Raw genomic sequence first — 27,175 nt, forward strand, 5'->3', positions numbered from 1 at the left:
CTCTTCAAGGCAGAAAATCTAATTTTAAGTATTTCTTGCATCTCCACTTTGGAAGGCAGGTGACTGGTAAATACCAGTTTATTGGGATCCACTAGTTCCCGTCCATATCTTCCAAGGATCACTGGCTCAGCGGCCAGGCAGCTAGTTCGAAGGAGCTCTCATGCTTCTGGGGGTCACCTGTCCTGCACTTTCCATGAGTTCTCCCATGTCATCCTCTCTGCCGCCCTGGAAGAGGAGGAGAGCCTTGTGGCAGGTCAGGGGCAGGGAGGGATTGTGGACGGAGGCCTCTCTTCTTCCCAAACTCCCACTCTCTCCTGTCTCCATGCTGACTTTCACAGTCAGCGCGTGGTCTTGTAGCTAATTTAACACAGCTTTCTGACCGCCTGTGCACAGGTTTTATATGCCAGCTGCAAAGAAACAGTGTTGGTTGATTCGATGAGGTGTCAGGGCCCTACTCTAGGCACGTTACTTACATTCACTCATTTAATTCTCATAACAACCCAGTGGGCACCGTTACCCCGTCTTAGACATTGGAAAACTGAGGCTCAGAGGAACCAAATCATTGCATCCCGTAAGTGGCGAGCAGTGTGAGCTCCAGGCTCTCATAGAAAGCACTCCACTGCTTCTCATCCCACACAGACGTCCAGATCCAGTCCTGCCGGTGAAATTTACACAGTGGCCCTGGGTTTCTGTTTCCTTCCCGGTCACTTGGCTGTCACGGTACTGTCCTGGGAGGGTTTTAAGTGAGGATTCAGGGCGGTAGTCTGTGTCCCGATCGGCGCACAGGGTCTGAGTGTGTCAGGATGGCCGTTCGGGGCCCCTCTGGGGGAGGTGACGGGAGGGTCGGCCTGGGGCGTGGGGCCCGGCACTTGCTTTTCCCTTCGGGCTGCGGCCGGCGCTGAGTCTGTGGCCCTCTGCCCTCCCCACCCCTGCACCAGGCTACGGTGGAGGATGCCCCTCGGCCCCCCCACTCCAGAGCCTGCGGCCGGTCCACCAGCGCCACGTCACCGTGCCCGCCAGCCTGCCGCAGCAGCAGGTGTTCGCCCTGGCGGAGCCCAAGAGGAAGCCGTCGCTGTTCTGGCACACCTTCAACAAGCTCACCCCCTTCAGGAAGTGACGCGGGGACCGGGAAGGGGGGCCCCCGTGCCCCTCCTGGGCCCCGTCCAAGGAGTCTGCTCCGCATGTGGCACAGGGATCCGGTGCTGAAAACCTCTCCCGGGGACGCAGTGAGGAGGACCTGGCCTCGCCTGCGGTCGCAGAGGCCCAGCTGCCTTCTCGGGAGGGAGGGGGGTCATGACGCACAGCTCCAGTGTCCCCTGGACCGCTCCCCGCCGTGAGCCCACCGAGGCGGCCGGCGCCGGGGCATCGGAGTGGGCTCTGGAGATGCTGGGCGGGGAGCCGGGAGCATCGCCGAGGACGAGCTGCAGTCCAGGCCCCGGGAGGGGCTCCCCGAGGAGGGTGGGCAGGGCCACTTTGCCTTCGGTCTTGAAGGGGAGGGGAGTGCCGGGGTCACGGGGTGGCGGGCGGTGACCGCAGCCCCGTCGGGGCCCTGGGGTCCCCTGGCGTCTTCCTCATCCACGCAGTCGCCAAATGGTGGGCCGGCCTCTCCCGCAGGCTCCTGCGCACGTGGTCCGGGGCCCGCGGTGCACAGAGGCCCACGCGCTCCAAAGACGCCGTTGCTCTCGGGGCAGGGAGCCCGCTGCTGGCTGTGTACACTTGTCCCCGCCCGTGTGCCCCTCCCCGAGCAGAAACCTGAGAAACTTCACGCGTGTGCACTTCCAGTGGGAAAACCGGTTTCATTTCGTTTGAGAACGAAGTGAACGTGCAGACCTCCCAGTTGAAACGTGTCCTTAGAGCATCCGTGTGCCTGTTCCTCCCTCTGCCTCTGTCCTCGCCGATCAAGGGACAATGACACGTACCTTCTTCCACTGAAAACCACGAGGCCCAAGGGTCCTGCTTCCTCCATGTTTGAAGCCAACTTTGTCCCACGCCCCCGAGCAGTAGTGCCAGCCGTGCCATGATTAGCATGTCGACAGGTTTCTGAAGATCGGTTCCGTATGGAAGAGACCTCACGAAATAGATCCAGACTCGGAGAGAGCAGCCCGCTCTAGCGAAGGCCACGCGGCTGACGCCGGTCGGCAGCAACCTCCTTGCCTTTTCTCGATGGTAAATTTTGATGAAAATGGCTTTTAAACGTGCCGGGAGGAAACAGGCCCTGCCAGAGAGACACCTTTCCATTGACCTCATGCGCCGGGCGGGGGTCCTGTTACATGTCTTGTGGTTTTCTACTCGGGAACCTCTTTTTGGTGTTGAAACCTCAAAAGTTCTCTTTTCTACCCAGTCCCTGCTTGAGAATAAACACACCTGTGTGGTCCTAACAGAGGGGACACCTGAGACTCCAGGTGTGGGCCCCCTCCTCCTCACACCCAGAGCTGTTCCCGGGGGGCGGGGGGACCCAGGCGGTGCTGCCTCTGTGGACATCGGGGCCCAGGTCCCGGCACGGAAGCCGCTTCTGTGAGGAAGTTCCTCGGGAGGTGCCGTGGGTCCGCGTGTGTGTGTGTGTTTCCTTTCTGAATAGACTTCTCAATTTCCGTTGCATTTATATAACTGACCTTTTTACTAACAAGACATAATGATACATTTTGAATACCATGCTTAATATGCTTTTCGTGGGCCGCCTCAGCAAGCATTGTCGGGCCTCTGTGCTAAACAGAGTTGTTTGTTTATACGGCAGTTGTGAACAGTTGGGTTGCTTTTTTTTTTTTTTTTTTAATAGAATTACTTTGAGGAAGTAAAGAAAATCAGTTGCTCATGTTATATTTCCAGTGAGGACTCACCTCCAGTGCAGAAGCACCCAGAGGGCCCCCATCTCCCCCCCACCCCCGTTGTCCAGAGCACAGGGACAAAGGGCTGGACGTACTGTCGGCAGCCCTGGTCTGTCTCTCGGCCGAGCCCTGACTCCTGGCTCCCCCTTCCTCCCCTCAAGCTTCCCAACAGAGGAGCAGGAAGCATGGACACCAGGGCATGTGGTGACAGTCCCTTGGTCAGATGTCCATCCTAGGTGGCTCCTGCTTGGATTTCCAGGTGATTTGAAAACTGCTAAAACGCGTTTAAAAGGATAGAACGTCCTTTGTCCTCTTTAAATCTGTGTGTCTAGCTTGGGTTTATTAGCAAATGCCTGTGTTCTCTACAGGGTAGATGGCTCGGTGTTCTGTTTTTACATTTGCAGAACTTCCTTCTTTTTTTTTTGCGGTACGCGGGCCTCTTACTGTTGTGGCCTCTCCCGTTGCGGAGCACAGGCTCCGGACGTGCAGGCTCAGCGGCCATGGCTCACGGGCCCAGCCGCTCTGCGGCATGTGGGATCCACCCGGACCGGGGCACGAACCCGTGTCCCCTGCATCGGCAGGCGGACCCCCAACCACTGCGCCACCAGGGAAGCCCTGAACTTCCTTCTTGATTTCTCGCATGTTCCACTTGGAGAGAAAAAGAGAAAAAACGAAGAGACTGCCTGTACAGGTTGTGTATGAATTTCACTGGGAATCTCGCTTTCTCTGTCTGTCTTTTTCTCTTTTTAACACTACACTGCCTGGTATCGGTGGACCACGCCCCCCCCCCCCCCAAAAAAAAAATGGCGTAACATTTTGATGAATTTCACTTACTCTATCATGTTTCAGAGTTTGCCAGCTCTGTTGAAAGACCTTTGAAATGGCCTCAGGTCCAAAGCAGCCTTCTCGGTTTTTGATGATGCCTAACGTGTATAGCAACCTTGCAGTAGATTGTAAGCAGTCGCACAACAGAATACCTGTGGAGTCCTGGAGAAATGGCATTCTTTGTCTTTGGCCTGCAAACTGGAAGAAGAGTGGCGGGGATTTGCCAGGGCTTTCCTGGGACACCTGTGTCTCTTGTTCTCGGTACATCTGATCTCTTCCCACCCCCTGCCGTAGACCTGATTTTGTAGTTGAAAACATTTCACCCCCATCTCCACACTCCTTCTGAATATCGTCGTGCCTTTTTATTCGTAATACGAGGACTGAGCTCCATGCCTGTTCAGAAAATCCCCTCAATCCTACATTGCTGTTGTCTAGACACAGAGCAAAAGTACGTTTAATTCAAAACCTGTTTCACAATAGAAGTCTTTTGTAAAAGCCACGCGCCGGCATTTTATCGGTTGGGAATCTCTCCTCAGTGCAGATCAACTTAGTCACCAAGCCAGGATAGAAAAACCCGACCACCTGAGTTAGGGAAGAAATCACGGTGTGATATTTTGTTGAGGAGAGGAGAAACAGACGTGTCCCTCACAGTCCGGTGCCAACAAGCGTGGATAAATGTGGCTCACAGGCCAGGGATGCCAGGCACACATCGAGAAGGCCAGACTGCCCCAAAGCAGTGGTCCCTGTAATAAGCTTAGCCCGCAAGTCCTCCCTGTTAAAGTTTCACCTGGCAGGTGCTGCCCTTCTCGGGATGGATGCAGCGAAGGTGGAGTCCAAAAGATTCGGAAAATAATAAGTGGAAACTGTGATCTTGAAGAAAACAAACAAACCCAGGAGCATAAATATCGGATGCATATTTAGTAACAACAAACTTAACATTACTGTCTTCAGTTGTTTATTAGGTATCTGACACTTGAATTTAGAAAATACTGTAACTGATTCTGTAATTTACCAGTCGGTCTCTTTTTGTAAGTATTAGCGTCCACAGTGTTTGACTTACCTGCTTCGCAAGGCTTTTGGTGACCTGTTCCCTCAGTGCTAACTCCCCTGCATCAAGGTGACGTTGTCTGTATAGGTCGAGTGACAGCTTCCAGACTGATGGAGCGGCTGTTGACAGCTGGATTGGGTTGTACAAGATCGCTGTAACGTGATACGTATTTTCTCTGAAGTTTTTGTAAAATGTGATTTGAATGATTTCTTGTAAATGCTGTGAATCTATATTTGTTGTTTTGTATCTGTATATTAAAGTTAATTTGCCAAACTGGCTGTAGTAATGCATTGGAGTGTGTGTGTGTGTGTGTGTGTGTGTGTGTGTGTGTGTGTGTGTGTAACATATATATATACACACCACATCTTCTTTATCCATTCATCTGTTGATGGATATTTAGGCTGCTTCCATATCTTGGCTATTGTAAATAGTGCTGCACTGAGTAACATATATTTTAAATGGAGAGTGAGTGCTAGGAGGCTTTCTAGGATTTGCAGCTCCTTCCCTGCCTGGACACTGACAGATTTCTTTTCAGCAAAAAAATCATCCATTAATGAACTGATGAAAACTGCTGGGGTGGGTGCAGGAGAAGGAAGGCCCTGAGGGGAACAGAGAGCGGCCGCTCAACTTGAAAGAAGCCACCAAATATCGGAATGAGACTGGCAAAGCCAAAACTGGAGTGAGAAGCACAGCTCTGGCTCCCGGGGGCACGAGGCAGATGCGGGCCCTTCCCGGTGGTTCCAGATCCGCAGGTGGCCCCACTCACTTAGCCTTGGTGAGTGGGCTGAATAAGAATTTCCTTCCCTAATTAACAGCTCCGCAAAGTTAAGCAAATAGCCCATTGTTGCTGTGACCGTCATCAGGAAAGCATCCCCACGAAGGTTGCCGCAGCGCCCCTGCTCAGTTGTTTACTCATAACGGCCTTCGGCTCCCCTCCTTGGGCTGGACTGAAGGGGCTTTGCTTAAGGGGCCAGGGGTGTGGAAGCTCTGGAACCTAACCCCCCCTCGGAGGGCAGTTCTCGCAGCTCAGGAGGGCACCCCGTGGAGGGAGGAGAGGGCTGAGGGTAGGGCCGTCCTCAGAGGGATTCCGGGGAGATGGCCCAGCCCGGGAGCCACTGTCCCACCGGGCACCAGACAGACGGTGAAACGGGCGATCCTCCCATGGGGCGTGTGCTCCAGGGGGACGAGCACGTAGAGCATTACTAGAACGCAACGTGCATTGTAAACATTTGAGTTCTAGAAGGACTTCAGGGATGGGGGCCTTTCTGGGGGGGGTTGGGGCAGGAGGCAGGGCCCACGCAGACCCCTGAAGGGGAGCCCCGAGCAGCCCTGGGTGAGCTGCTGGGATCCAAGTGCGATGGGAGTTGAGACACCAATGGTGGAAGGTCCATCTCAGGGCTGCGGGCCGGGGCGCTGGGTTGTACCGGGCAGAGTCTAGGCGAGGAGAGCTGCTCCAGGGGCAGAGAAAAGGCGGACTTAAAACCAGAGGCTGGGGGATGACTGGCGAGACAGAATCCAGCAAAGAGACAATGAGAAAGGAGAGAAGGCCGCTGTCAGGATGCTCGGCGAGGATGCAGGTGCCCGTCATCACCTGGGTGGGTGCTGGGCGCTGCTGCCATAATCGAATACAGGAAGGGATGGCGTGGAGGGTGGGTCTGTGACTGTCTGGACCACCCGGTGGAAGCACGGGGCTGGGATGCAGATGGGGGAGGGCTGAGCAGAGAGCAGGCAGCTGGGGGTGAAGGTGCACCTGGGGCCCCTGCCTCAGCCCTGAGCGAGGCAGAGAAGGGGGAAGCGGCCCGGGGTGGGGAAGGGGACAGGAGGGCAGAAGGAAGAGACTGTCCGCAGGGCCGAATGCTGCCCACGCGCCTGCCCCAGAGGAAGGACCCAGGTGTCTGGGCGGAGTTAGGCGTCAAGAGGCCAGGTCCTTAACCTGTGACGTAATTAAACCCCGCCACTGCCCTGTGATGCTGGTACTGTTTTGCCTGCCATACAGAGAAGGAAACTGAGGCACAGTGAGGGTAGGGGATTTACCTCTGTTCAGGGGGTCTCTCCCTGCACCCCACTCTCCCTGGGGCCTCTGCATTCCAGCTTGGCTCTCAGAGTTGGTTCTGTGAGAAACAGTATTGGGTGCATTTGTTCTCTCGATGCTATTTTTAAGTCAGAAATCAATGTTAATAGACACTGATGGGAGAAGATAAGAATCAGTGATCACATGGGATTGAAAAAATAGTTGCACCATGTTTTTCTTAGTGCCGTGTGTGTGTGTGTGTGTGTGTGTGTGTGTGAGAGAGAGAGAGAGAGAGAGAGAGAGAGAGAGAGAGAGAACAGGCATTAAACTCCTAGGCAGTCGAACGCCTACACTAAAAGGAGCTACACAGAGTCAGAGAGATCTAGTTAAGTGATGTCAGTTCTAAGGGTCCGGGATCCGATCGAGGCCTAACAGCATCGTCTTCAGTTTGATCCTATTAGCTCGTGATTGATCGCGGAGAGGAAGCAAAGGCACAAACGTCAGTCTAAGGGGAAACACCTGCCGGGGGGACTCCTCCCTCCAGACCCACCTGGAAGCTGCCTCACCTTCTCTCGCTACCGAGAGTCTGTCATACAGAGTGAAGTAAGTCAGAAAGAGAAAAACGAATACCGTATGTTAACGCATATATATGGAATCTAAAAAAAAAAAAGGTTCTGAAGAACCTAGGGGCAGGACAGGAATAAAGACACAGAGGTAGAGAATGGACTTGAGGACATGGGGAGCGGGAGGGGAAGCTGGGACTAAGTGAGAGAGTGGCACGGACATATATACACTACCAAATGTAAAATAGCTAGCGAGTGGGAAGCAGCCGCATAGCACAGGGAGATCAGCTCGGTGCTTTGTGACCACCTAGAGGGGCGGCATAGGGAGGGTAGGAAGGGACATGGGGATGTATGTATATGTATAGCTGATTCACTTTGTTATAAAGCAGAAGCTAACACACCATTGTAATGCAATTATACTCCAATAAAGTTGTTAAAAATAATAATTAAAATAAATCGAAAAATAAAATTAAAAGGACGGAAAGAAGGAGCTCAATTGGCTGAACTAAGTGGTGTTGCTGGAAGATGCCCCTGGCTCAAGTGTTGCCTCAACTTTTGAAGTTCTTCCAGGACACCTTGTGCTTACTTGTTCCCTCCCCTTCCTGCTGTTTTGCAGATCCATCCACTAGGGAATTGTGTGGCAGGAAGGTGTGATTTTTATTTAGTTTGCTCCTGATTCCTTGTTTGCATCGCACCTGCGTGCCGCCTGCAGCCCTGGGGTTCAGGTAAGAGCCTTAGGAAACAATTTCTTTAAATTCAGTTTAAGGCATCAGAGTCCTAAAGCAGCTCTTGTATTACTGGTGTGTGATAATCCCGCTTAAGTAGGTATCTGTCTACAGGGCTTTGGGTAGGAGAGGGGTTAAGCCAGTTCTGAAATACATTCTTCAGAGGCTAAACAAGAGGCGGAGGCAGATTTTGAAGTTCTTCTGCTAGAACTCTGCAGACTGGCTGCGAGGAGGGATGAAACCGTAGCATAAATCATGAGAATTAGCAGACCTTTCTAGAGAGCTTTCTAGAGAAGCCCATGGATTATTTCGCACAGATGTTAACACATACATTTGTATATTCGTGGCAATACTAACTTACCCAGTGTAGTTTAAAACAAGGCCTTCAGCATATGTTGAAGAAGAAATACATATGTACAAAGTATAGAGAAAGTGGAAGAAAATGTATTCAATGAAGGCAATTTGGAGATTTAGGTTCTTGGACTGTCACGTCTGGGAGGGATGCTGGGTTCACTCATCCCTTGCATTTTTTGCAACCTTTAGAGGCTAGAGGTTTGGAGAGCCAGTAAAGATTGCTCAGCTGGGTTCTGGCAGGTCTTTATTAAATCTCTGTATTTGGGCAAGTAAGAATGATGAAGAGTAGAAACCTTTAATCTTGGCCGTGAATTAGGGACAACACGTCCTTGGAGAAAATTAATCAGGAGGGGCCCTGAGTAACCTTTCAGAAAGAAATTCAGTAGTGAAGGAGAATGTAGGCCAACCATAGGAGACACAACCCCGAAATAGGAAGTAAGAACCTATTTTATTTGGGTCTAACAAACAGTGACTCCAAAGCCATTTGCAGTCTGTATCCCTCTGCCCCTAACCATTTCCGTATGTCAGGTTTGTGGGGTCACAGGGGCTTCCCAGGGTCCCTCTTTCCCCCCCGACTTGACATTCAACAGAAGGACTGTGTCCATTCTCTTTGCGTTCACATGGACTGTATTGCTCTAAGGCAGGGCCTGCTGTGGGATTTTTAATGTATCACCTGAAGGGTTTTTGACCCAGTGGGTCCTCAGCAACTTTGTTGGGCTGACTGACTACAGATGTCAAACCCTCCTCACTTTGGTTGAGCACGCACCCTTTGACAGCTGAAGCCTTGCATCCATCAAAACTTAGGTTAGCTCCAGGAGGGAACCTAAATAACAGGCTTGGGTAGGTTAGCAGCACGTGTGTTTCTCTCTCATGTCAAAGATGGGCTGGGAGGGCAGGGCTGGTCTGTGCTGTCATCAGAGACCAGGATTTCTCTGTCCCCAAAGTGTTGCCCTCCAGTTCATGAGGGAGGGCGCACCCCTTCCCGTGAAGGTCCTGGCCCATCAGGTGCACGTGTCACTTTTACCCACTTCCCACTGGCCAAAATCTAGTTTCACGGTGATACCTGGGCTGCAGGGGTGGCTGGGAAATGAGTCTATTGTGGGCAGCCACGTGCCAACCAACATTTCTGTTACCACTAATGATGGTAACATCCAGCCACCTGGATGGTAACATCCAGCCACCTCCCTGGTGAAGATTTGCATGTGGTTGGAACCAGGATAATATTTATTTATTCATTCATTCATTTATTTATTCACTGTCATTCATTCATTCAACCACTCAACAGATATCTGACTGTGAGTGCTGAGAATAAGAAGGTAGGAAGATGCAGTTGCTCTCTTCAAGCTGTTACCTGTAAGTGACGCTAGTCTAGGTGCTGCGTGGAGAAGGGGCAGGGCAGGGGGGGCAGTGATCCAGAGAAGACAAGAGGGAAGGTGGAAGCCGGGGAGGGAAGGATGGGAGACAGACGGCGTCCTAGCTCCAGTGCACTCTGGAGAAACACCAGAAGTAGGAATTAAACATTGAGGAGCCAGCCAGAGGCTTTGTGAGAAATGCAAATGGAACTTTTTATTTTGGAAGATAACACATGAATGTAATTTCCACTCTATTCCTTGTGCAAACCATCATGTCCTTCTTGAAAAATTTTTTCTTTAGAGATGGTGCCACAGCTTATCTCACTGCTTCTTTGGGAGCAAAGCATGTTCCTTTGTTCATGATCCTTTGTTGAAGTTTGTCTATCTGCAGGGCCTGGGGTGATACATCTCCACCCATGTCAGGTGTGCAGAACCAGGGAAAGAATCACAGAAGGACGGATGTTTGCTTTTATCTCAGCTCTCCTCTGGCTGGAGAGCAAAATGGAGTTTATCCCAATTTGACACCTGTAGGAGCTCCTGATCCTTTTTATTACTGGAATAATCGTAACACATTTTGAAACAATTAAAAGGGAAAAATCTAGAGCCCCTGCAGAGGCTGGTCTGTGCACGTTAGATTTGACTAGGACCAGTCACTTCTGAGTTAAACAGAGGAGGAAGGTGTAGGTTATTTATGGAATTTGGCTCTAAGAAAACTCAAGTCAATTTCCTGAAATGGCGTAACTTTGTGATTTTAAAGGGAAACATCTGTCCTTCCGTCCCCAGATACTTCTATTTGCATCAAGCTGCACCCTGAGGCTCGTGGAGGCTTCCACATGACGGCGATGGGACCCTCTGGATGACAGTCTAGCTGGGTCTTAAAAATGTATACGTAGAAATAGTTTTATAGGCACTGTAAAAAAGCATTTTAAAAAAAGATAAGCTCCCATAACCTCACCATTCCGAAGCCACCACGTGCGTTTGGATATATCTGCTCCTAGTCTTTGTTACTATGCATATAGGCACACGTTGCTTTATTGTGCTTCAAGACAGCGCGTTTTGTCACAAACTAAACATTTGTGGCAGCCCTACATTAGGCGTTTGCTCGCTTTGTCTCTCTGCGTTCCATTTGGGCAATTCTCACAATATTTCAAACTTTTTCATCACCCTTACATTTGTTCTGATGATCTGTGATCTTTGATGTTACAACCGCTACTGCTGAAGCCTCAGACAATGGTTAGCGTTTTTCAGCAATAAAGTATTTTTAAACTTAAGGTATGTACATTGTTTTTCAACATAAGGCTATGCGCACTTAATGGACTACGGTATGGTATTAAACACAACTTTGATATGACCTGGAAACCAAGAAATTTGTGTGACTCAATTTGTTTCTGATCTTCACCTTATTGCAGTGGTTCTGGAACCAACTTTTCTACTCTCTGTCTCTGAATTTGACTATTCTCAGTACCTCATGTAAGTGGAATCACACAGCATTTGTCCACTTGTGACTGGCCTAGCTCACTGAGCACAGTGTCTTTAAGGTTCACCCATGTTGTAGCCTGTGTCAGAATTTCCCTCCTTTTTAAGGCTGACTCATGTCCATCATGTGGGTGGACCACATTTTGTTTATCCATTCATGCATCGATGGACACGTGGGTTGCTTCCACCTTTTAGCGATTGTGGACAGCATTGCTGCTGTGAACACGGGCGTAGAAATATCTGCGGGAGTCCCTGCCCTCGGTTCTTTTGCGTGTATGCCCAGAAGTGGGATTGCTGGAGCAAATGCTAATTCCATGTTTGCTTTACTGTTCAAAATGTGCTTTCATGCACAGTGCGCTCCAATTTGGTTTTTACAGTAGCCCTGTGAGGGGAGCATTAATCTCTCCTCTGGCTGCAAGGAGGGGTTTGCCCAAAGTGAAACGGCCAGTTGGAGTTTCTTTGCCCAAAGCGAAACAGTCAGCGGGGGTTTCCTGACTTGGAACGTGGCTCTCTCCCGGATCGCCCACCATTAGAGTCTCCCCAGTCACACGCGCCCTTCCAAGGACAGTGTCCTTCGATTGTGAGCGGCCAGTCTGCTCCCAGCTGCCCCCCGACCCGCCCTGACTGTGCTGTCCAAGCTGGGCCACTGCAAAGAGCAGAGGCTTTGTCCGTGGCCCCGGCGATGAGAGTTTCTCCCTTCAGTCTGTTTCTGTCTTTCCGTTCAGCTCTGTCATCTGAGCCATGAGGATCTGGTGGCTCCTGTTCGTCTCCGGGGTCTGCGCAGGGATGGTGAGCTCACAGGACACCTGCAGGCAGGGCCACCCTGGCGTCCCCGGGAACCCGGGTCACAATGGATTGCCCGGGAGAGATGGACGTGATGGAGCAAAGGGCGACAAGGGGGACGCAGGTACCCACCACCTGTGCCTGCAGCTGCCCCCCGCTCATCCCCCTTCCTTTCACCTCCTTCATTCATTCATTGCCTGTGTGCTCTCCCCTCTCCATCCATCCATCCATCTATCCATCCATCCATCCATCCATCCATCCATTGCCCAGAAGACACCGATGGAGAGCCTGCTCCGGCCAGATCCAGACTGGGTGTGGGGTACAGGGCAGCACGAGCCATGAGGACCCCTGTCCTCGTGGGCTTTCCCACTGAGTGGGGCTGCCTGTCTGCTGGCCACCATCTCCGATACTACAGGGCCGTTTTCAGGAGCTTGTGATGTCATAGATCTTTCTGCCTCAGGCGACAGGTATGAGGGATCTTTGGCACCGGGTCCTAGAGAGACATCCGACGGATAGGTCTCTGGCAGAGAGCACCCAGCACGGTGCAGGCCTTGCCGTGAGGCAGGCGGTGCAGAACGCCAGAGAACAGGAAGGGTCCTGGAGCCACACAGCCGCTCCTCGGGTATCTGTGCTGTGTCCCGGGACCTCCCCACGGTTTGGGGACTTGGGGACAGGATCCAGCCTCTGGGAGGGACAGTCCCAAAAGCCAGGATGTGTGAGTGGTTTCCATGACAAAAACCTGTAGGCTTGATTTCTGAATGGGGTTCTTGAGCCCTGGTCTGACCATAGGGTCCTACACCTAAGATGTAAGCAGAGGACCCATCTGGGTGCAGGAAGAAAACATCAAAACTTCTAGTGACCTCTTAAAAGATAAATTTAGGTGAAGAAAAAATTGAGGTTTTAAAACGCTTGCTATATGAATCCGTGTGAATGGCCTCACTTGGTCGGTGTGCAGATACACATGTGTCATTTGAGGCCTGGGCCATGTCCCGTGGGAAGAGTGGTGGCCCACAGTGTGAGCAGGCTGGCCGGGACCCTCCCGCGTTCACTGACCTTCAGCGTGTTGGGATGTTTTGCACTAAGTGTGCCTGGACCAGGGGGTTCTCAGATTATGCCGTTGAACTATCACAAAGAGATGGGTGCTGAAAATACTCCCGCAAAAAACCTGATGGTTGAAGGTGAACTTGATAATGCAAAGCAGTAAAGAATCCTGAGAAGGGCAGAGCTGCCATTTCTATTAATGTGAATTCTTCAAATGTGCATTAGAAGGAAAAAACAATGATGAACGTCAGTCAGATCTGTCAAGACGTCTGCCCCCGCAACCCGGAAATTATTACGACTGTGGGCAGGTGAATTTACATTTACGTTCATTGACGTGCCCTTGTCCTGACTGTGGATGTCCCAAGGGTATCACAGACTCATAGGAAGATGCACACCAATTAAGTAAGGCATTTCAGGACTCGTGAACACAAGCCGCTGTCATTTTTCTCGGTACGTCGTATGAGAGCCTCACCAAACTTAATGATACACATTTAGAAGCCTCTTTTGATATTTCTTGATTATACCAGGGAATTAGATATGCCTCTGGCAATATTAAAGTGGCATAATATACAGAAAGCAGTTTCAGGATGGACTGAAATTAATGCTTTGCCAGTAAGTGCTGTTAGAATATGGATTTTGAAAAAGCCTTTAAGATTTGGAGAAACAAGGATCACTCAGCGTGGGAAGTCTGCTGCACAGATGTGTGACATTCCAGGTGTTTGTAGGTGTTTCCCTGCTCAGGGCGTTTGTGGTCTAGCGCTTACTGAGTAGGCTGGATGGGGCGGAGGGTCACCAGGGGCAGTGTCCCTTCTCACCAAGCCCCGCCCTGCACTCGGCGCTGGGCTCTCCTACCGGATAACAACACCTCCAGTAAGTCCACGCCGCTTTGGGACATTAGGCCCGTCTCATTCTGGGGAGTGAAAGGTCCTGTCCAAGTGAACGGCAAACCGTCCATCTTATTGAAATCCATCCCTTATCCTCCCGCTGGTATCACGTGTGTACGTGTATGTGTACATGTGCGTACACGTGCGTGCGTGTGCCCGCACACGCGCACAGGATACCCTGTGTCTTTGAGATCCCTCCCCCCCACCCCGCCCCTTCTCACTGCGAGGACCGCCTTGGATCCACCAGGCTGGGCCGGGAGAAGCGCGGGAAGGCATCGCTCAGATGATGCTGTCGGAACCTGACTCCGCGGCCCTCCAAGCGTGACGGCCCGACGCTGGCCTTTCTCCTGGGAGGCTCTTTGTGGGCCTCCTGTATCACCCCTCGGAGTGGACGGTGCACTCGCTGCCTGCACCCCCGGGGCTGGGGCACGTGCTCTCCGCGGCCGCAGTTTTCTCACCCGGTTCCTCGGAGGCGCCCGCCGCCCAGGGAACCTCAGCGCTTGTGCAGCGCCGGGCAGCCTCCCCGGCTTCTCCTTTACACTCTTCTCGGTGGAAGTGTCGCATCCGTCTCCGTGACTCAAACTGCGGGCTCACAGCCTTGCTTTCTCTACAGACGTCTGAGTCCCCTTTGCTCCAGAGCCGAGGCAACATTTCTGCAGGCCAAGGGCGCGGGTGGGAGCCAGGTCACAGCCCCCGTCTGGCGCTCATCCTGTCTCTCCGGCTTAAGGGCGCATGTGTGCGCTGGGTGGTCTATCTCCAAATTTGGGAGGTTTAATTTAAAACGCTCGTTATAACATATTCTATACACACAGAAGAAGATAGATGGAGAGAGAAGGAAGACAGATGCTCCTGTATCCAACACCAAATTTCTCTACCTCTCCGCTACTCATTCTCTCTCCTTCTTCCTCCATGGTCCCCGTTCTTTCAAGTTTCACATACTTCCTTAAGACTTGCACGCTACATATATAGTTTATTTAGATTATATACAACACGCATGTTTCTTAGAAGGATATTATGTCACATTTCTCACACTAAAAATTAACTTAATCTTTGTCTTGCCGTTTTCAAATGTATTTGCGTGTATGTTTTATTTTATTTTATTAATTTATTTATTTTTAGCTGCATTGGGCCTTCATTTCTGCGTGTAGGCTTTCTCTAGTTGCGGCAAGCGGGGGCTGCTCTTCATTGCGGCGTGCAGGCTTCTCATTGCGGTGGCTTCTCTTGTTGCAGAGCACGGACTCCAGGCGCGTGGGCTTCAGTAGTTGTGGCTCGTGGGCTCAGTAGTTGTGGCGCACAGACTTCGTTGCTCCGCAGCACGTGGGATCTTCCCGGACCAGGGCTCGAACCCGTGTCCCCTGCATTGGCAGGCGGATTCTTAACCACTGTGCCACCAGGGAGGTCCCGTGTGTATGTTTTATAATGAACATGTTTTTAGAACATGACCTGTACATAGCTTACAAACATACGTGTGTGGACATAACATAGGATGCTGGTGCTTGGGGCAGCCTGTTCTGAGCATCAGGACTCCTGCGTGCAGCAGAACCTCATGGCCTGACGTCCCAGTGGGTCTCCACGGCACCTTGACCACCACTGTAAGGCGCTAGAGAGATCCTTCTGGAACCCTCTCTCCCATGCCAAGTAGTGTGGTGTAACCATGGTCATCTGTGCTTTCATAGGAGGCTAGTACTTCCACTCCACCCCCCACAGAGTGATGGAAAAGGAGCACAAATGACAAAGCCACCCCCCCAAGTCCTTGTCACGTGAGAAACATGCAATCGTGATCATCATCGAGCCGGCTGCTTGGGAAGCCCACCAGTCCACTGCACAACCCGCTTCTTGGCGCACTCAGCACCCTTGCTGCTTGCCCCTGCCTGCCCTCCCCCCGCAGGTCTGGGAGGGGTGGGGTGTGCGGGTCAGGCTGGGGCTCCCCGGGACCCTCCGTCGCTGACTGGGACCCACATCGAGGGAAACTGGAGCTAGAATTTTAACTTCTGCCTATTTTCTCATTTTCCATCAGGAGAACCAGGACATCCTGGTGGCCCAGGGACGGACGGGACGACCGGAGAGAAAGGAGAGCCAGGTCAGAGATGGCTTTCCGTCCTGCTGTGTCCGCAGCCGGAGCCGTCAATGATAGGATAGGAATTATTAAGTGCTTACCAAGGACAAGTCCCTTAGGAGGCTCCAAGGATGCTCCAGCGATAAAGGCCACACGGTCCTTCTCTCCAGAAGCTCAGGGTTCACTGCAGAGATGGGCAAACTTTCCATAAAGGGCCAGCTAGTAAATATTTTCAGCTTTGCGGGCCACGGGGTCTCGGTCACAACTACTCAGCTCTGCCGTCATAGGGAAAAGCTGCGTAGAGGATGCCTTAGTAAGTGGGGCTGCGTTCCAGTGAAACCTGAATTTTACATAATTGTCACGCATCTCAGAACACGATTTGTGACCATTTAAAAGTGTCAACTGTTCTTAGCTTGTGGGCTGTCAAAAACAGGTGGAGGCTGGACGTGGCCCGCGCTCCATGGTTTACTGAAGCCTGATTTAGCGCTGGGCCCTGAGGAGGGATGCTGGATTCTGACTCAGCGCCCGGGGTGGCACTGCAGCAGAAGGTGGCCCTTGAGCCGGGCCCTGGAGGCAGGGAGGATGCTGGCAGCTGTCGCCCGAGGGGGAGGGAGGATGGTTACCACGGCAACACGAACAGTGTTCTCGCCCCACTGGGTCGTTCTAAGTGCCTTCCATGTGTTGACTCACTTAATACAACAGCCTATATTTTATTTGTTATCCCAGCCGTACAGGTGAGGAACCAGGTGTAGCTGGGGAATCAGCTTGTGCATAAGCGGTGGAGACTGGGCTGGATCCTGGCGTCTCACTCCAGAGGCGGAGCTCGGACCACGGCTGTCCAGTCAGGGCGTGGGAAGCGGGAGGCGCCGGGGAGGGGGGAAGGCGGAGCCACGACAGCGCCACGCACCTGGCGCGGTGCACAGGCCGGCAGACGCGGCGAGCAGTGAGCGCCCGCCCAGGACCACCTGACTCCAGTGAGGGGATTCTCGGGGGGCGTCACGTCATCGGGGCTGCGCGTCAGCTACCAAAGCAGCCCTGGTGAATCTGCTGTCTGCCTTCTTCCCTCTTCCAAAGATGCGTCCCCTCAGGGACGGGCAGAGAGCTGTCATTTCTTTCTTTTGTTTTTGGCCGTGTCGCTCGGCATGCAGGATCTTAGTTCCCCAACCAGGGATTGAACCCGCGCCCCCTGCATTGGAATCGCAGACTCTTAACCACTGGGCCTCCAGGGAAGTCCCAAATAACTGTCATTTCTAACGTGAGCCCCGATGCTGATATAGTAGAGGGTGTTTTGTGCACGTGTATGTACCTGCACAGTTAGGAGTAAATTAACTTTCAAACCCTGAGCACATGCTGAAACCGTGCACTGCCTTATCTCATTCACTTGCTCAATAATAGAAAAACCAAAGTTGTTTTCACAAGCAAAGTTTCACAAATCGTCTCTTCCTCCGTTCTTTCTTGTCCTACCCAGGAGCCGATGGAAACGTTGAAGCAAAGGGCGTCAAAGGTGATCAGGGCTCAAGAGGCCCCCCAGGGAAACACGGGCCAAAGGGACTTGTGGGCCCCATGGGAGAGAAAGGCCTCAGAGGAGAGACCGGCGCCCGAGGGCAGAAGGGGGAGAAGGGCGACGTGGGTCCCGTTGGCCCAGAAGGGCCAAAGGGCAGCACTGGACCTTCCGGCCCAACCGGTTTACCTGGCCCCGTGGGCCCCACCGGAAAGCCGGGTCCCAGGGGAGATGCCGGCCCCCTGGGGCCCCAGGGTGAGCCCGGAGCCCGGGGAATGAGAGGCTGGAAAGGGGATCGAGGAGAAAAAGGGAAAATTGGGGAGACGCCAGTCTTGCCCAAAAGCGCCTTCACCGTGGGGCTCACGGTGCTGAGCAAGTTCCCTCCGTCAGACGTGCCCATCAAGTTCGACAGGATCCTGTACAACGAGTTTGGCCACTACAGCGTGGCCACGGGGAAATTCACCTGCCACGTCGCCGGCGTCTATTACTTCACCTACCACATCACCGTTTTCTCCAGGAACGTCCAGGTGTCTCTGGTCAAAAACGGGGTAAAAGTCCTGCACACCAAGGACGGTTACATGAGCTCCGAGGACCAGGCGTCCGGTGGCATCGTCCTGCAACTGAAGCTCGGGGACGAGGTGTGGTTGCAGGTGACGGGAGGGGAGAGGTTCAACGGCCTGTTTGCGGATGAGGACGACGACACCACGTTCACAGGCTTCCTTCTGTTCAGCAGCGCGTGATGGGTCGGGGGGCGGGGAGCGGTTATAACTGTCTCTCCATCCGCCCGAATCAGCTTGGTGAAGACATTATTTGATGATTTTACCACGTTAATTATATCACCACTGTCATAACCATAAAAAGGTGAAAGTAGGAAAGTTATTCCTAAAACTGAGTCTATAGAATTCGCTATCCTTCCAAGAGTAAATGTAAAAATGCCTGCTCTGCTCTATTACAGTGTATTTGATATGTTCCATCATTCCCGTGCTCTGAAGAATCCTTTGCTCGGGCGTTCCTTGTGGGGAGTGTTTTGGTATCATTTTAGTGCTCGAAGGAGCTGTGTGATGATGTATCTCCCATCTGAATTCCTGAGGACATTCCAGGGAAAGAAAAGGAAGTGTTTATTCCATCTGTGACTAATAAGAGTTTGGGCTGGTGACAATGGCACAGCCCAGGAAACTGCAGGACACTCTGCTCACTTTCTATCTTGGGTTTTCATCACCATTCAACTCAACAAACAGTTGTTAGTAAACTGTTTGCCAAACGTGACTGTTTTAGTTTCCCTCCGTGTCCACAGTTCCGTATCTGCAGATTCAACCAACCATGGTTGGAAAATATTTGGAAAAAAAAAAAAATCAGGAAGTTCCAAAAAGCAAAACTTGAATTTGCCAACCTGGAAACTGCTGACATAGCATTTACACTGTACTAGGTAATTTAAGTAATCTAGAGGGGAACTGCCCTGTGTTCCAGCGAATAATCCCCTCCTAAAATTCTGGAAGCGTTAACTATGCTTATGTTAACTCCATACACTTTTCCATCAGCTGAGAGCAACTAATAAAGAAGCAAGAGGAGACAAGCCCAGTGCATATTCAAGCGACAGCATCTTCCAGACCACAGCCTGGGACTCTGACGGACTTACAGCCGTTCTCTCCACACGTCAGCCAAGTCAGCGCAGTTGTGACAGTATCTTCATTCCTTGGGAAAATGGGAATTTTCTGAGTTATCATTATAAGAGTTATCATTATAAGCACTGCTATAGATGAAAAGGTGAAAAATTACTTGGTTTTGGAAAACTTTGGATATATGTGGAAATCATTTCTGTTTATAGGTATTTTATTGGCTTTCCTTAATGTATGTTTCTTCTACAACAGAGCCAGGACTCGGGTGAAGCACGTGAGACACCCCAAGTCCCCCACTTGCCTTGGCGCCCTAACGTTGGCCCAGCTGTAGGGACTGATCATTTTCTTTACTGAGCCAGAGTGTCCTTATGCTTTGGCTTCTTTCAATTGCAATAAGCCGAGCTGTTTTTCCCCAGTGTTAAGTCTGGTGTTGTTATGGACCAAACAATTCGTGTACTAACTCCCTTCTGTTTAGGGTCAGAACTTTATAGGTGAGATAGGCATAAAGGAAAAAAGTACAGTTTATGACCAGAATATTGGATACAAGCTTTCATAAAATTCTTTTTTTTTTTGTTTTGCAGGGCAAATGTATAAGATGAAATGTAAAACATGTTATAAAGCACTTCAAAAGGATAAAGTTGATTGGGGAGGTGTCTGATCTGCCATTTGGAATTATCTCTCATCTGCTGTCTGTGGATCTGGTCTGCAGTTTTTACAAGTCTAACTACGCCAGGCTCCCTGAGACACAAGACACCTCGTTAACGTAGCACAAGCCAGCATCCTTTGAGGGTGTTTTTACGCTTCAATGTTTGCATTAAAAATGGTTAGGAACCATTCTGGGCTAAAGAAAAGCTCTCAGATTTGAAACTCCTTTTTAAAAAATATGATGAAGTAGTTTTGTCACATATATTGATGAATATTTTTACATGGCAGATTTGACATCTGTGTAAGGGCCTGCCGTGCAGGCCTGCGATGTGGGGTGGCTGTCCCCAAGGACCAACCAGCCACAGACGATGCGGTATTAATCGCCACGGAGTTAGGACTTTGGGGATTTTAAATAATTTGGAATCTTTGATGAAAAAGTCCGCAGAAGATGAAATCGCGACTTACCGTATGTACACAAACAAACGCAGAATTTCTAGTAAGCGCACCCTGGCGCTTGCCTTTACTAAATTTTCATTGTTCTCTTTTTATCACTGGGGCTTTTTCTCCCCACCAGGCTACTCTGAAAACAAACTCCATTTAACAGTAAATTGTTGTGAGGACGGAAAGGGGCGGGTTAGAAGCCCGCCCCAGTTGGCCCTCGATTCTGGCTCTCTGGAACTTCAGAGAAGGTTCCCGGGCTGCTCACATCCAACAGGTGTTCCCAGGAGCAGACTCTACCTCAGGCCCACGCATTCAGGTGAGATACAAGGTTCCGTTAGCGCTGGTCCTTGGTACAGGGACACGAAGCATCCTTCCGCACGGCACGCAATGCCCTGCGCGCTGGGCGCTGGGGGACTGGATCGGGGCGTCCGGTTCCGCCCGAAGCCGAGGCCCAGCAGCAGCCTCCGCGCTGTCCTCCAACAGGGTCATCCTCACGGGCCGTACAGAGGATGCTCCGAGCGCTGCACAGCCTCTGCTCGCGGACACCGGGAGGGCGCCCCCCGGCCGCATCCCTCACCCTCTCCACCGCTGCCCTCCCGCCCCCGTACTCCCTCCGTCGGTGACTGCAGCTTGGCAGATTCCACCCCCCAACAAGCTGCGTTGTCGATTATGTTATCGATCACTGCGAGTTTACAGTCGATGGATGGAGGTCCACCGACAGCTCTGGCTGCAGGGCTGGGACGTGCGGGCGCAGTGCCTTGCGTCTCGCACCCTCCTGGAGCGGAGGCCTACGGAGGGCGATGGGTCTCGGTTCAGGGCGCCGGGCAGCGGTCGGCCTGCCGCCCACGTGTGTTCCCGGCAGCGGGTGCGAGGCTCGGCTCCGCGCAGACCCTGCCACCCGCCCGGCCACGTGGGAGGGCAGGGCGTCCTGCGGTTCCCCCTCCAGGCGCGCGGTGGCGCTAGACGCGGCGGCCCGGGAAAGCAGCGGGCGACGCTCTGGCCCTGGGGACGCAGATGTGCGCTGGCCCCGCGGCCTCCTGCCTTTCCCGGAAGCGCGGGGTCACGTGGGAGGCGGGCGCTGCCGTGGAGACGCGGCGTGCTCTCCGGCGGAGCTGCGGGCTGGGTAGTGGAGTCCGGTTTCGTGGGCCCTCGCGGCTCGGAGCGGCTGCCGCAGTGCGATGCTGTGCGCCCGGCGGCTGGGCGGCCTCGGGGCCGGGCTCCGGGGCCGGTGGGTCAGCACCAGCTGGTCCCCGGTGGGCGCCGCCTTCAACGTCCAGCCCCAGGGCCGCCGCCTGGACCTGTTCGGCGAGCGCCGGGTGAGCGGCCCGCGGGACCAGGGCGGGGGTCGTCGGGGTCCGGGCGGCGAGCCCGCCTCGCGCGGGAGGGAGGTGTCGTTTGCCCGGGGTGACCTTGCGGGCGGTCCCCCCCTCTCTGAGGGGCAGGTGCCGGGGGGCGGGGCGGCCCCAGGTTCGGGTCCAGCACCTGCCCAGCGAGGGCCCCAGGTGCAGTGGTCCTGAGCGCGTCCCCCGAACTCCCAGCCCTGTAGCTCAGACCCGACCCCAGTGAGGCGCGGGCCGCGCGGTGAGCTCACCTACGGCCTCGGTGTCTTGATACCAGGACCCGCTTCTGTCAATTAGTGTAATTAGTCTTTCCATTGATGCCCGAAGTGACGTTATTAATATCTTCCCAAGCTTTTCGGCTTTGTTTCTTTTCCTTTAAAACACCGAGTTGGAGAAGAGTCTGTTGTCCTCTAAGGCGGTGCAGCCCATCCCGTAGATTTTTCCCACAGAAAATCACTGACTTCTTGTGTTGTTCCTAGTTGTTTGCGTATCCACGCGACCCGCTCGGTGTCTGGCATTCAGTAGACACTCATTATTTTTTTCCTTTTTAAAATTTATTTTATTGAAGTCGAGTTGATTTACAATGTGTTAATTTCTGCTCTACAGCGAAGTGACTCAGTTATACACATATACATCCTTTTTCGTATTCTTTTCCATGGTTTAGCCCAGGATATTGAATATAGTTCATGGTTTAGCCCAGGATATTGAATATAGTTCCCTGTGCTCTACAGTAGGACCTTGTTGTTTATCCATCCTGTATATAATAGTTTGCATCTGCTAACCCCGAACTCCCACTCCTTCCCGCCTCCACCGCCCACCTCCTGAAACTCATTATTGAATGATTGACTGAATTAAAGGTGAAAGGAAGGAAAGCTTGGAAGGGATTTACCTGTGCCTGCTTTACTTTGCGTTTATGGATTTTGCTCACTTTGCACTGTTACTTTTATTTTTGCCTTTTTAATTTTTTCATTATTTCTACTCTTGCTTTTCTCGGAAAGGTGAGTGTGGGATATAATTACAGTGAGGCTAATAATGTGAGTTTTTCTTATTTAACGCCCAGATTTCTTCGTCTTAAAATTATTTTTGAATGAAATTTGCTACACCAACTTCCATGGGGGTAAATAACGTTGGTACTGACGTAACTGGTGTGAGGACGAGCACAGCCTGTGGGCACTGAGCAAAAAGACGTGAGGGGTAAGCTTGGTTATGGGTGGATGAAATAGATCTAATTTTAGCTTTATTAATTTTTCTTTTGTACATCATAATTTTAGGTGCTGATATCAGATTTTCAAATACGTGAATTGGTTTTTGATTAAAAAAAGAAACCCGAAGGCTTATGTAGTTTTCTGGTATCACCATAACTTGGTAGGCTGAGATTTAGAATTCCCCGAGGAGTGTGGGGAGGTGTGCTGAGAAGTGAAGATAAAGTCTGTAATTGAGTCATATTAAATCATTGTAATAACCAAGTATATTTTTGGTCCTCATTCTGTTTTGCCGCCGCCTGTCTTTATTTTCTCCAACTCGTTAATATAGTTTGAAAAGAAGTTAACAACTTCCTGCATTCCTTCTTGCAGAAACAGTGGGCCTTGTCAGGCCTGAAAGCTTCGCCTCTTGGTATTTCCCGCAATTGACATGTTAAGCATCTCTTGATACAAAGCTGTCTACACAGCCGTCTGGCCCTGTTCATTTGCCTCATTCGTGAGTTCCCGCGTGTGGTGGGCCCTGCGTTGGGCAGCTGGTTAAAATGGCGAAGAGCGGGGTTCCTAGTCCCCGGAGCTGCCCTTCTGCAGAGGCAAGACTTTCCAACACCAGTTGCAGTCCACGAGCGTGGAGAACGTGTGGGCTTTAGGGATGCTTGGAGCAAGTTGAGGTTGTGGCTTTCCCACTGTTTGCTAGTGACCACAGACATGTTCGTTTAACCTCTGAAAGTGTTACCTTATCTGTAAAAAGGTGATTGATAGTTTGTGCTCTAGGATTGTGTGATTTACACGGGAGAACCTGTGTAAAGTACATGGTACACTTTTGGCATGCCGTCGATGTGTAATAAGTGTTTGTGGTTTTTGTCTGCCTTCCTGGGCATCATAACAAGTGTGATTGAACCGGTACCAGAAGATGGTCCTTCCTTCCCATGAGATGGTGATTTTTATCTTTATCAAGGTGCTGAAGTGCTTTTGGAAGGTATAAAATTTGCTGCCCGTTTCCGCCTGTGACTTGGTTTAGCATGTTTATTAAATCTTTCTAAAATATATCTGTACTCAGTAATCAACTCACCATCCCTATTTCATAGTTTGTGGAGTGCTTGACGCTGTGCCCTGGACCTCACTCAGTGCCGGGCAGGGTCTTGAGAACTTACTAACCTCGTTCCTGTGTCCGTGCTGTGAGACACAGCACGTATTGTCATCCCTTCATGCCTGATGAAGAAATTAGGCCAAGGAGGAGAGAGAACTCGACCAGGGTCACACAGCTGATAGCGGTTACAGCTGACATCTGTTAAATGCTTTCTGTGTGCCAGGCACTGTTAAAATGTTTTTTAAAAACGTGTATCGTTTAATCCTTGCCACTTCGTGAGTTAGGTTCTGTGGTAGTGACAGAGCTGGATTTTGAACCCATATCATTCTATTTTTGTTTTTTATAAAATAATTAAAAATTGAAGAAAAATTACATTCTAAAACATTTTTAGTGTCATATGTGGAATGTCGCGGGGAATGTGAAAGCGATACCTGTGATGACAGGTGTCACCATGATATGAGCTATCAATGAAAACCAAGATTTTGTTCATGAAAAAAGTATTTGTATTCCATACCCCCAGGTCATGTTTTTAGTTATCGGTGGGAACTGTTCTTTGGGTTTCAGGGCCTGTTTGGAGTTCCTGAGCTCAGCGCCCCGGAAGGATTCCGTGTCGCCCAGGAGAAGGCCTTGAGGAAAACGGAGCAGCTGGTGCGCCGCGTGTGCTCCGCGCCTCCTGGGCCCCAGACCGTGCTCATCTTTGACGAGCTCTCGGACTCCTTGTGCAGGGTGGCCGACTTGGTAAGACGCCGGGCATGGGCCGCAGACCACTTCTCACTTTTGCAAGTTAAGCTCAGTATATTAGGTTCAGTACTGGACTGTAAAGTTAGGAATGTCTGAACTGTTTGAGAGCTCTTGGGTGTAATGTGTTATAGCGAAGCGTGCTGTTGAATGGGAAGAATGTACAGGAAAGGTCAGATTTCGTACTCGTCCTTTAATATGTATATTTAATAACAGAGATGTAACAGGTAATGGAAGAATGGTTACGCACATGGCAAAGACTCTTTATGTTACAGAGGTTCTTCATTTATAAAAATGTCTACCAAAATTCTAGTAGAACGTTTACCTGTACCTTTACAATAAAATTAATCTTAGAAGAAAACTAGTTTTTATAAGCCTTTTCAGGAATGTCTTTTCTGATCCAAAATAAGGTTTTGACATCAAACTGATTGTATCAAAGGCGTCTTTTCCCCACGTTTTGAAGTTGAGATAGAAGTGCCCTCAGGTCTCTCCGCCAGCTGAGACGCCCACGGCCGAGGTGGAAGCAGGCTTCCCTCTCAGCCCAGGGTGGCCGCGACATCGTAGTGGCGCGCAAGTCCCCAGTCGTGGTCACGCCTGCTCCTGTCTGTACAGCTCGCTCTCCACGTTCATTCTACGCGCAGCCCCACCCTGGTCAGGCACTGGGAGTGTGGTCCGACCTCGTGGGGCTTATGTTCTGGTGCTGGCTGTTCTGTAGCTCTTGTTGGCACTGGACCCAGCTAAGAGCTTCACCTGGATTGACTGATGCAGCCTTCTGGGCATGTCTCCACCTGTCGACGAGGAAAGAAAGGCACTAAGAGGTTAAGTCCCCCGGCCCGTGAGTGGTGGAGCTGGGCTTCGCGTCTAGGCAGTCTGGCCGCAGAGGCCTTGCTCTCCACGCTTCCAGGACTGCTGCCGCCCGGGCCGGATGGAACCTTACCTGGAGTGGCAGGAAGGTCGCCTCCCCATCTTGTGAGAAAGTGTTTATTTTCAAAATTATTACGCAGTAAAATCTGCTTCTTCTAAGGGATGGTGCAAGTCTGTGAACGTGGACTCTGTGCATGTAGCCGCCCCGCGGTCAGGCTGCGTAACTCTTCCATCACCCCCAGAACTCTCCCTGTGCGTCGCACCCACCTTGCCTCTCACCTCTGGCAACCTCTGATCTGTTCTCCATCCCCGTAGTTTGTCTTTTCTTAAGTATCAGGTAGGTGGAATCATATTTACCGTTTGAGGCTGACTTTCTTCACCAGGGAGGCAGCTCCCCGTCTGTGGTTTCCTTCTTCGAGAGCCTCCTTGCTCTCAGCATCTGCGCTGAGCCAGTAGCACCTCCGCTGTCCTAGACCCACTGCTGCAAGTTTCCCAGTTGTAAAGAGATGGGCAGAGTATCCACCCTGAAGGGCTTTCCTGAGGGGAAGTGAGCTGTGCCGCGGGCTCCGTAGTCAGCTCTTGCTTTTTCTGGGTTCGGGTTCTGTCCCTCCAGGATGTGCTCAGTGAGGGCTCGTCTTGTTGAGGGACGTGGGAGATGTACTGTCCTAAAAGAGGTTTCGAACTGTCTCTGCTTGACAGTGCCGCTGAAATCTGAAAGGAAAGCGCTGGTCAGCAAATTTCACTTATTTGTAATCGAGTATTGGCTTTTGCGGTCAGAAATCCCGGAACTTACTGGGTGTTTGTTGTCTTAGCCTCTGTCTTAATTAACCAGTGTTCTAGCATTTTTTCCACATTTCTACTTCTGCTCTTCCCTAAAAGATTTTAACTTCTCTGCCCCATAGCTTGCCCTATTTTTGAAGTTTTTTATATTTATGAAGTTTGATAATGTCTCATTCAAAAAGGCTAGGATGTGATTTATACATGTAAATATTTGGGTCAAAAAGCTCAAAGAATCTTCTTCCTTTTTTGAATTTTTAAGATTTTACCGGCTAGTGAGATCAATACCATGTAAGGCATGAGTTTTATAAACTGGTCGTTTCGTTTTCTTTTTCTTTCTTAACACAGCCCCCGTGGAACTGTATTATTTTCACCGCTATCACAGACGAGTTTTAAAACGTTTGCTGGTGTTTTGAATTTTAATATTGATTGTAAACTGTGCAGCTTGCAGATGAGTAATTTATACAGCATCTTTTGAAGTTTACACAGCTCGCTTTTCAGGTGCCTGAGTGCAGGTGTTATCCTACTGTTACGTCAAATGTTGTATCAAACTATGGATCTGTCTGCTTCTGCATAAAAAACTCTTTGATCATGAAATTAGAGCATTTTACTTTGTGGCGATTTTATTTCACGTGTTAGCCGTATATGTTGTCTTCATGAGAATGAAGAAAATACGCAGGTTTTTGTAGTTTCCCTGCATTTCTGTTTTGCAGTTAACATGGAAACTAAAATCTAGTTTTATGGGATTTCGTTAAAAAAAATTAAAAGAGGGATTCTGGCTTAGTTAAATTCTAAGGTCAGTATAGCAGCTCTAGTCCTGAGCCAGGTTGGCTGCACCTGGGGATCCCTGTTTACTCAAAGGCAGTCTTTGTTCTCCGCACAACGGCTGGAATGCACTTAACTCAGCCTTGAAAAGACACCAGGTGTGAGTGTTAACTAGAAGCGCCTCCAAGCGAAGTTCCCGGGAGCCGTTCCCGGGAGCCGGGTAGGAACGCTTCGGTAGAAAGCTCGGGATTATTTG

At 51.0% G+C, this 27,175-nt stretch overlaps 3 protein-coding genes across 9 annotated transcripts in view; all 3 read left to right on the plus strand.

The window, feature by feature from the left end:
• SPATA13 (spermatogenesis associated 13) overlaps positions 1-4,890 on the plus strand; it is a 50,206-nt gene extending 45,316 nt beyond the window's left edge. For 4 of the 7 annotated variants that reach the window (XM_024754375.1, XM_024754616.1, XM_024754762.1 and 1 more), the window contains one exon: positions 939-4,890. In XM_024754375.1, the coding sequence (XP_024610143.1) occupies positions 939-1,117 (179 nt within the window). In that variant the 3' untranslated portion in view covers positions 1,118-4,890. The other 3 variants (XR_003004447.1, XM_024754479.1, XM_024754552.1) reach the window with 3 other exon arrangements.
• A 7,030-nt stretch (positions 4,891-11,920) lies between these two features.
• Positions 11,921-18,184, plus strand: C1QTNF9 (C1q and TNF related 9). The gene is made up of 3 exons (XM_024754089.1): positions 11,921-12,086; positions 15,905-15,967; positions 17,412-18,184. Exons 1-3 carry the CDS (start codon positions 11,921-11,923, stop codon positions 18,182-18,184), a joined length of 1,002 nt encoding a protein of 333 aa, XP_024609857.1.
• Positions 18,185-21,223: 3,039 nt separating this feature from the next.
• The window catches only part of MIPEP (mitochondrial intermediate peptidase), a 129,916-nt gene continuing 123,964 nt past the window's right edge, over positions 21,224-27,175 (plus strand). The window contains exons 1-2 of the mRNA XM_024753980.1: positions 21,224-21,462; positions 24,340-24,513. Of these exons, the coding sequence (XP_024609748.1) occupies positions 21,325-21,462; positions 24,340-24,513 (312 nt within the window). The 5' untranslated portion in view covers positions 21,224-21,324. The remainder of the gene's footprint in view (positions 21,463-24,339; positions 24,514-27,175) is intronic.

The sequence above is a fragment of the Neophocaena asiaeorientalis genome, unplaced genomic scaffold (genome assembly GCF_003031525.2).
Source record: "Neophocaena asiaeorientalis asiaeorientalis breed wild unplaced genomic scaffold, Neophocaena_asiaeorientalis_V1.1 scaffold443, whole genome shotgun sequence".
Taxonomy (NCBI): domain Eukaryota; kingdom Metazoa; phylum Chordata; class Mammalia; order Artiodactyla; family Phocoenidae; genus Neophocaena; species Neophocaena asiaeorientalis.

Coding starts and splice junctions, on each gene's coding strand:
- C1QTNF9 (XM_024754089.1), top strand. CDS start 11,921: ATGAGGATCTGGTGGCTCCTGTTCGTCTCCGGGGTCTGCGCAGGGATG. Junction 12,087..15,904: donor GGGCGACAAGGGGGACGCAG/GTACCCACCACC, acceptor ATTTTCCATCAG/GAGAACCAGGACATCCTGGT. Junction 15,968..17,411: donor CGGAGAGAAAGGAGAGCCAG/GTCAGAGATGGC, acceptor TGTCCTACCCAG/GAGCCGATGGAAACGTTGAA.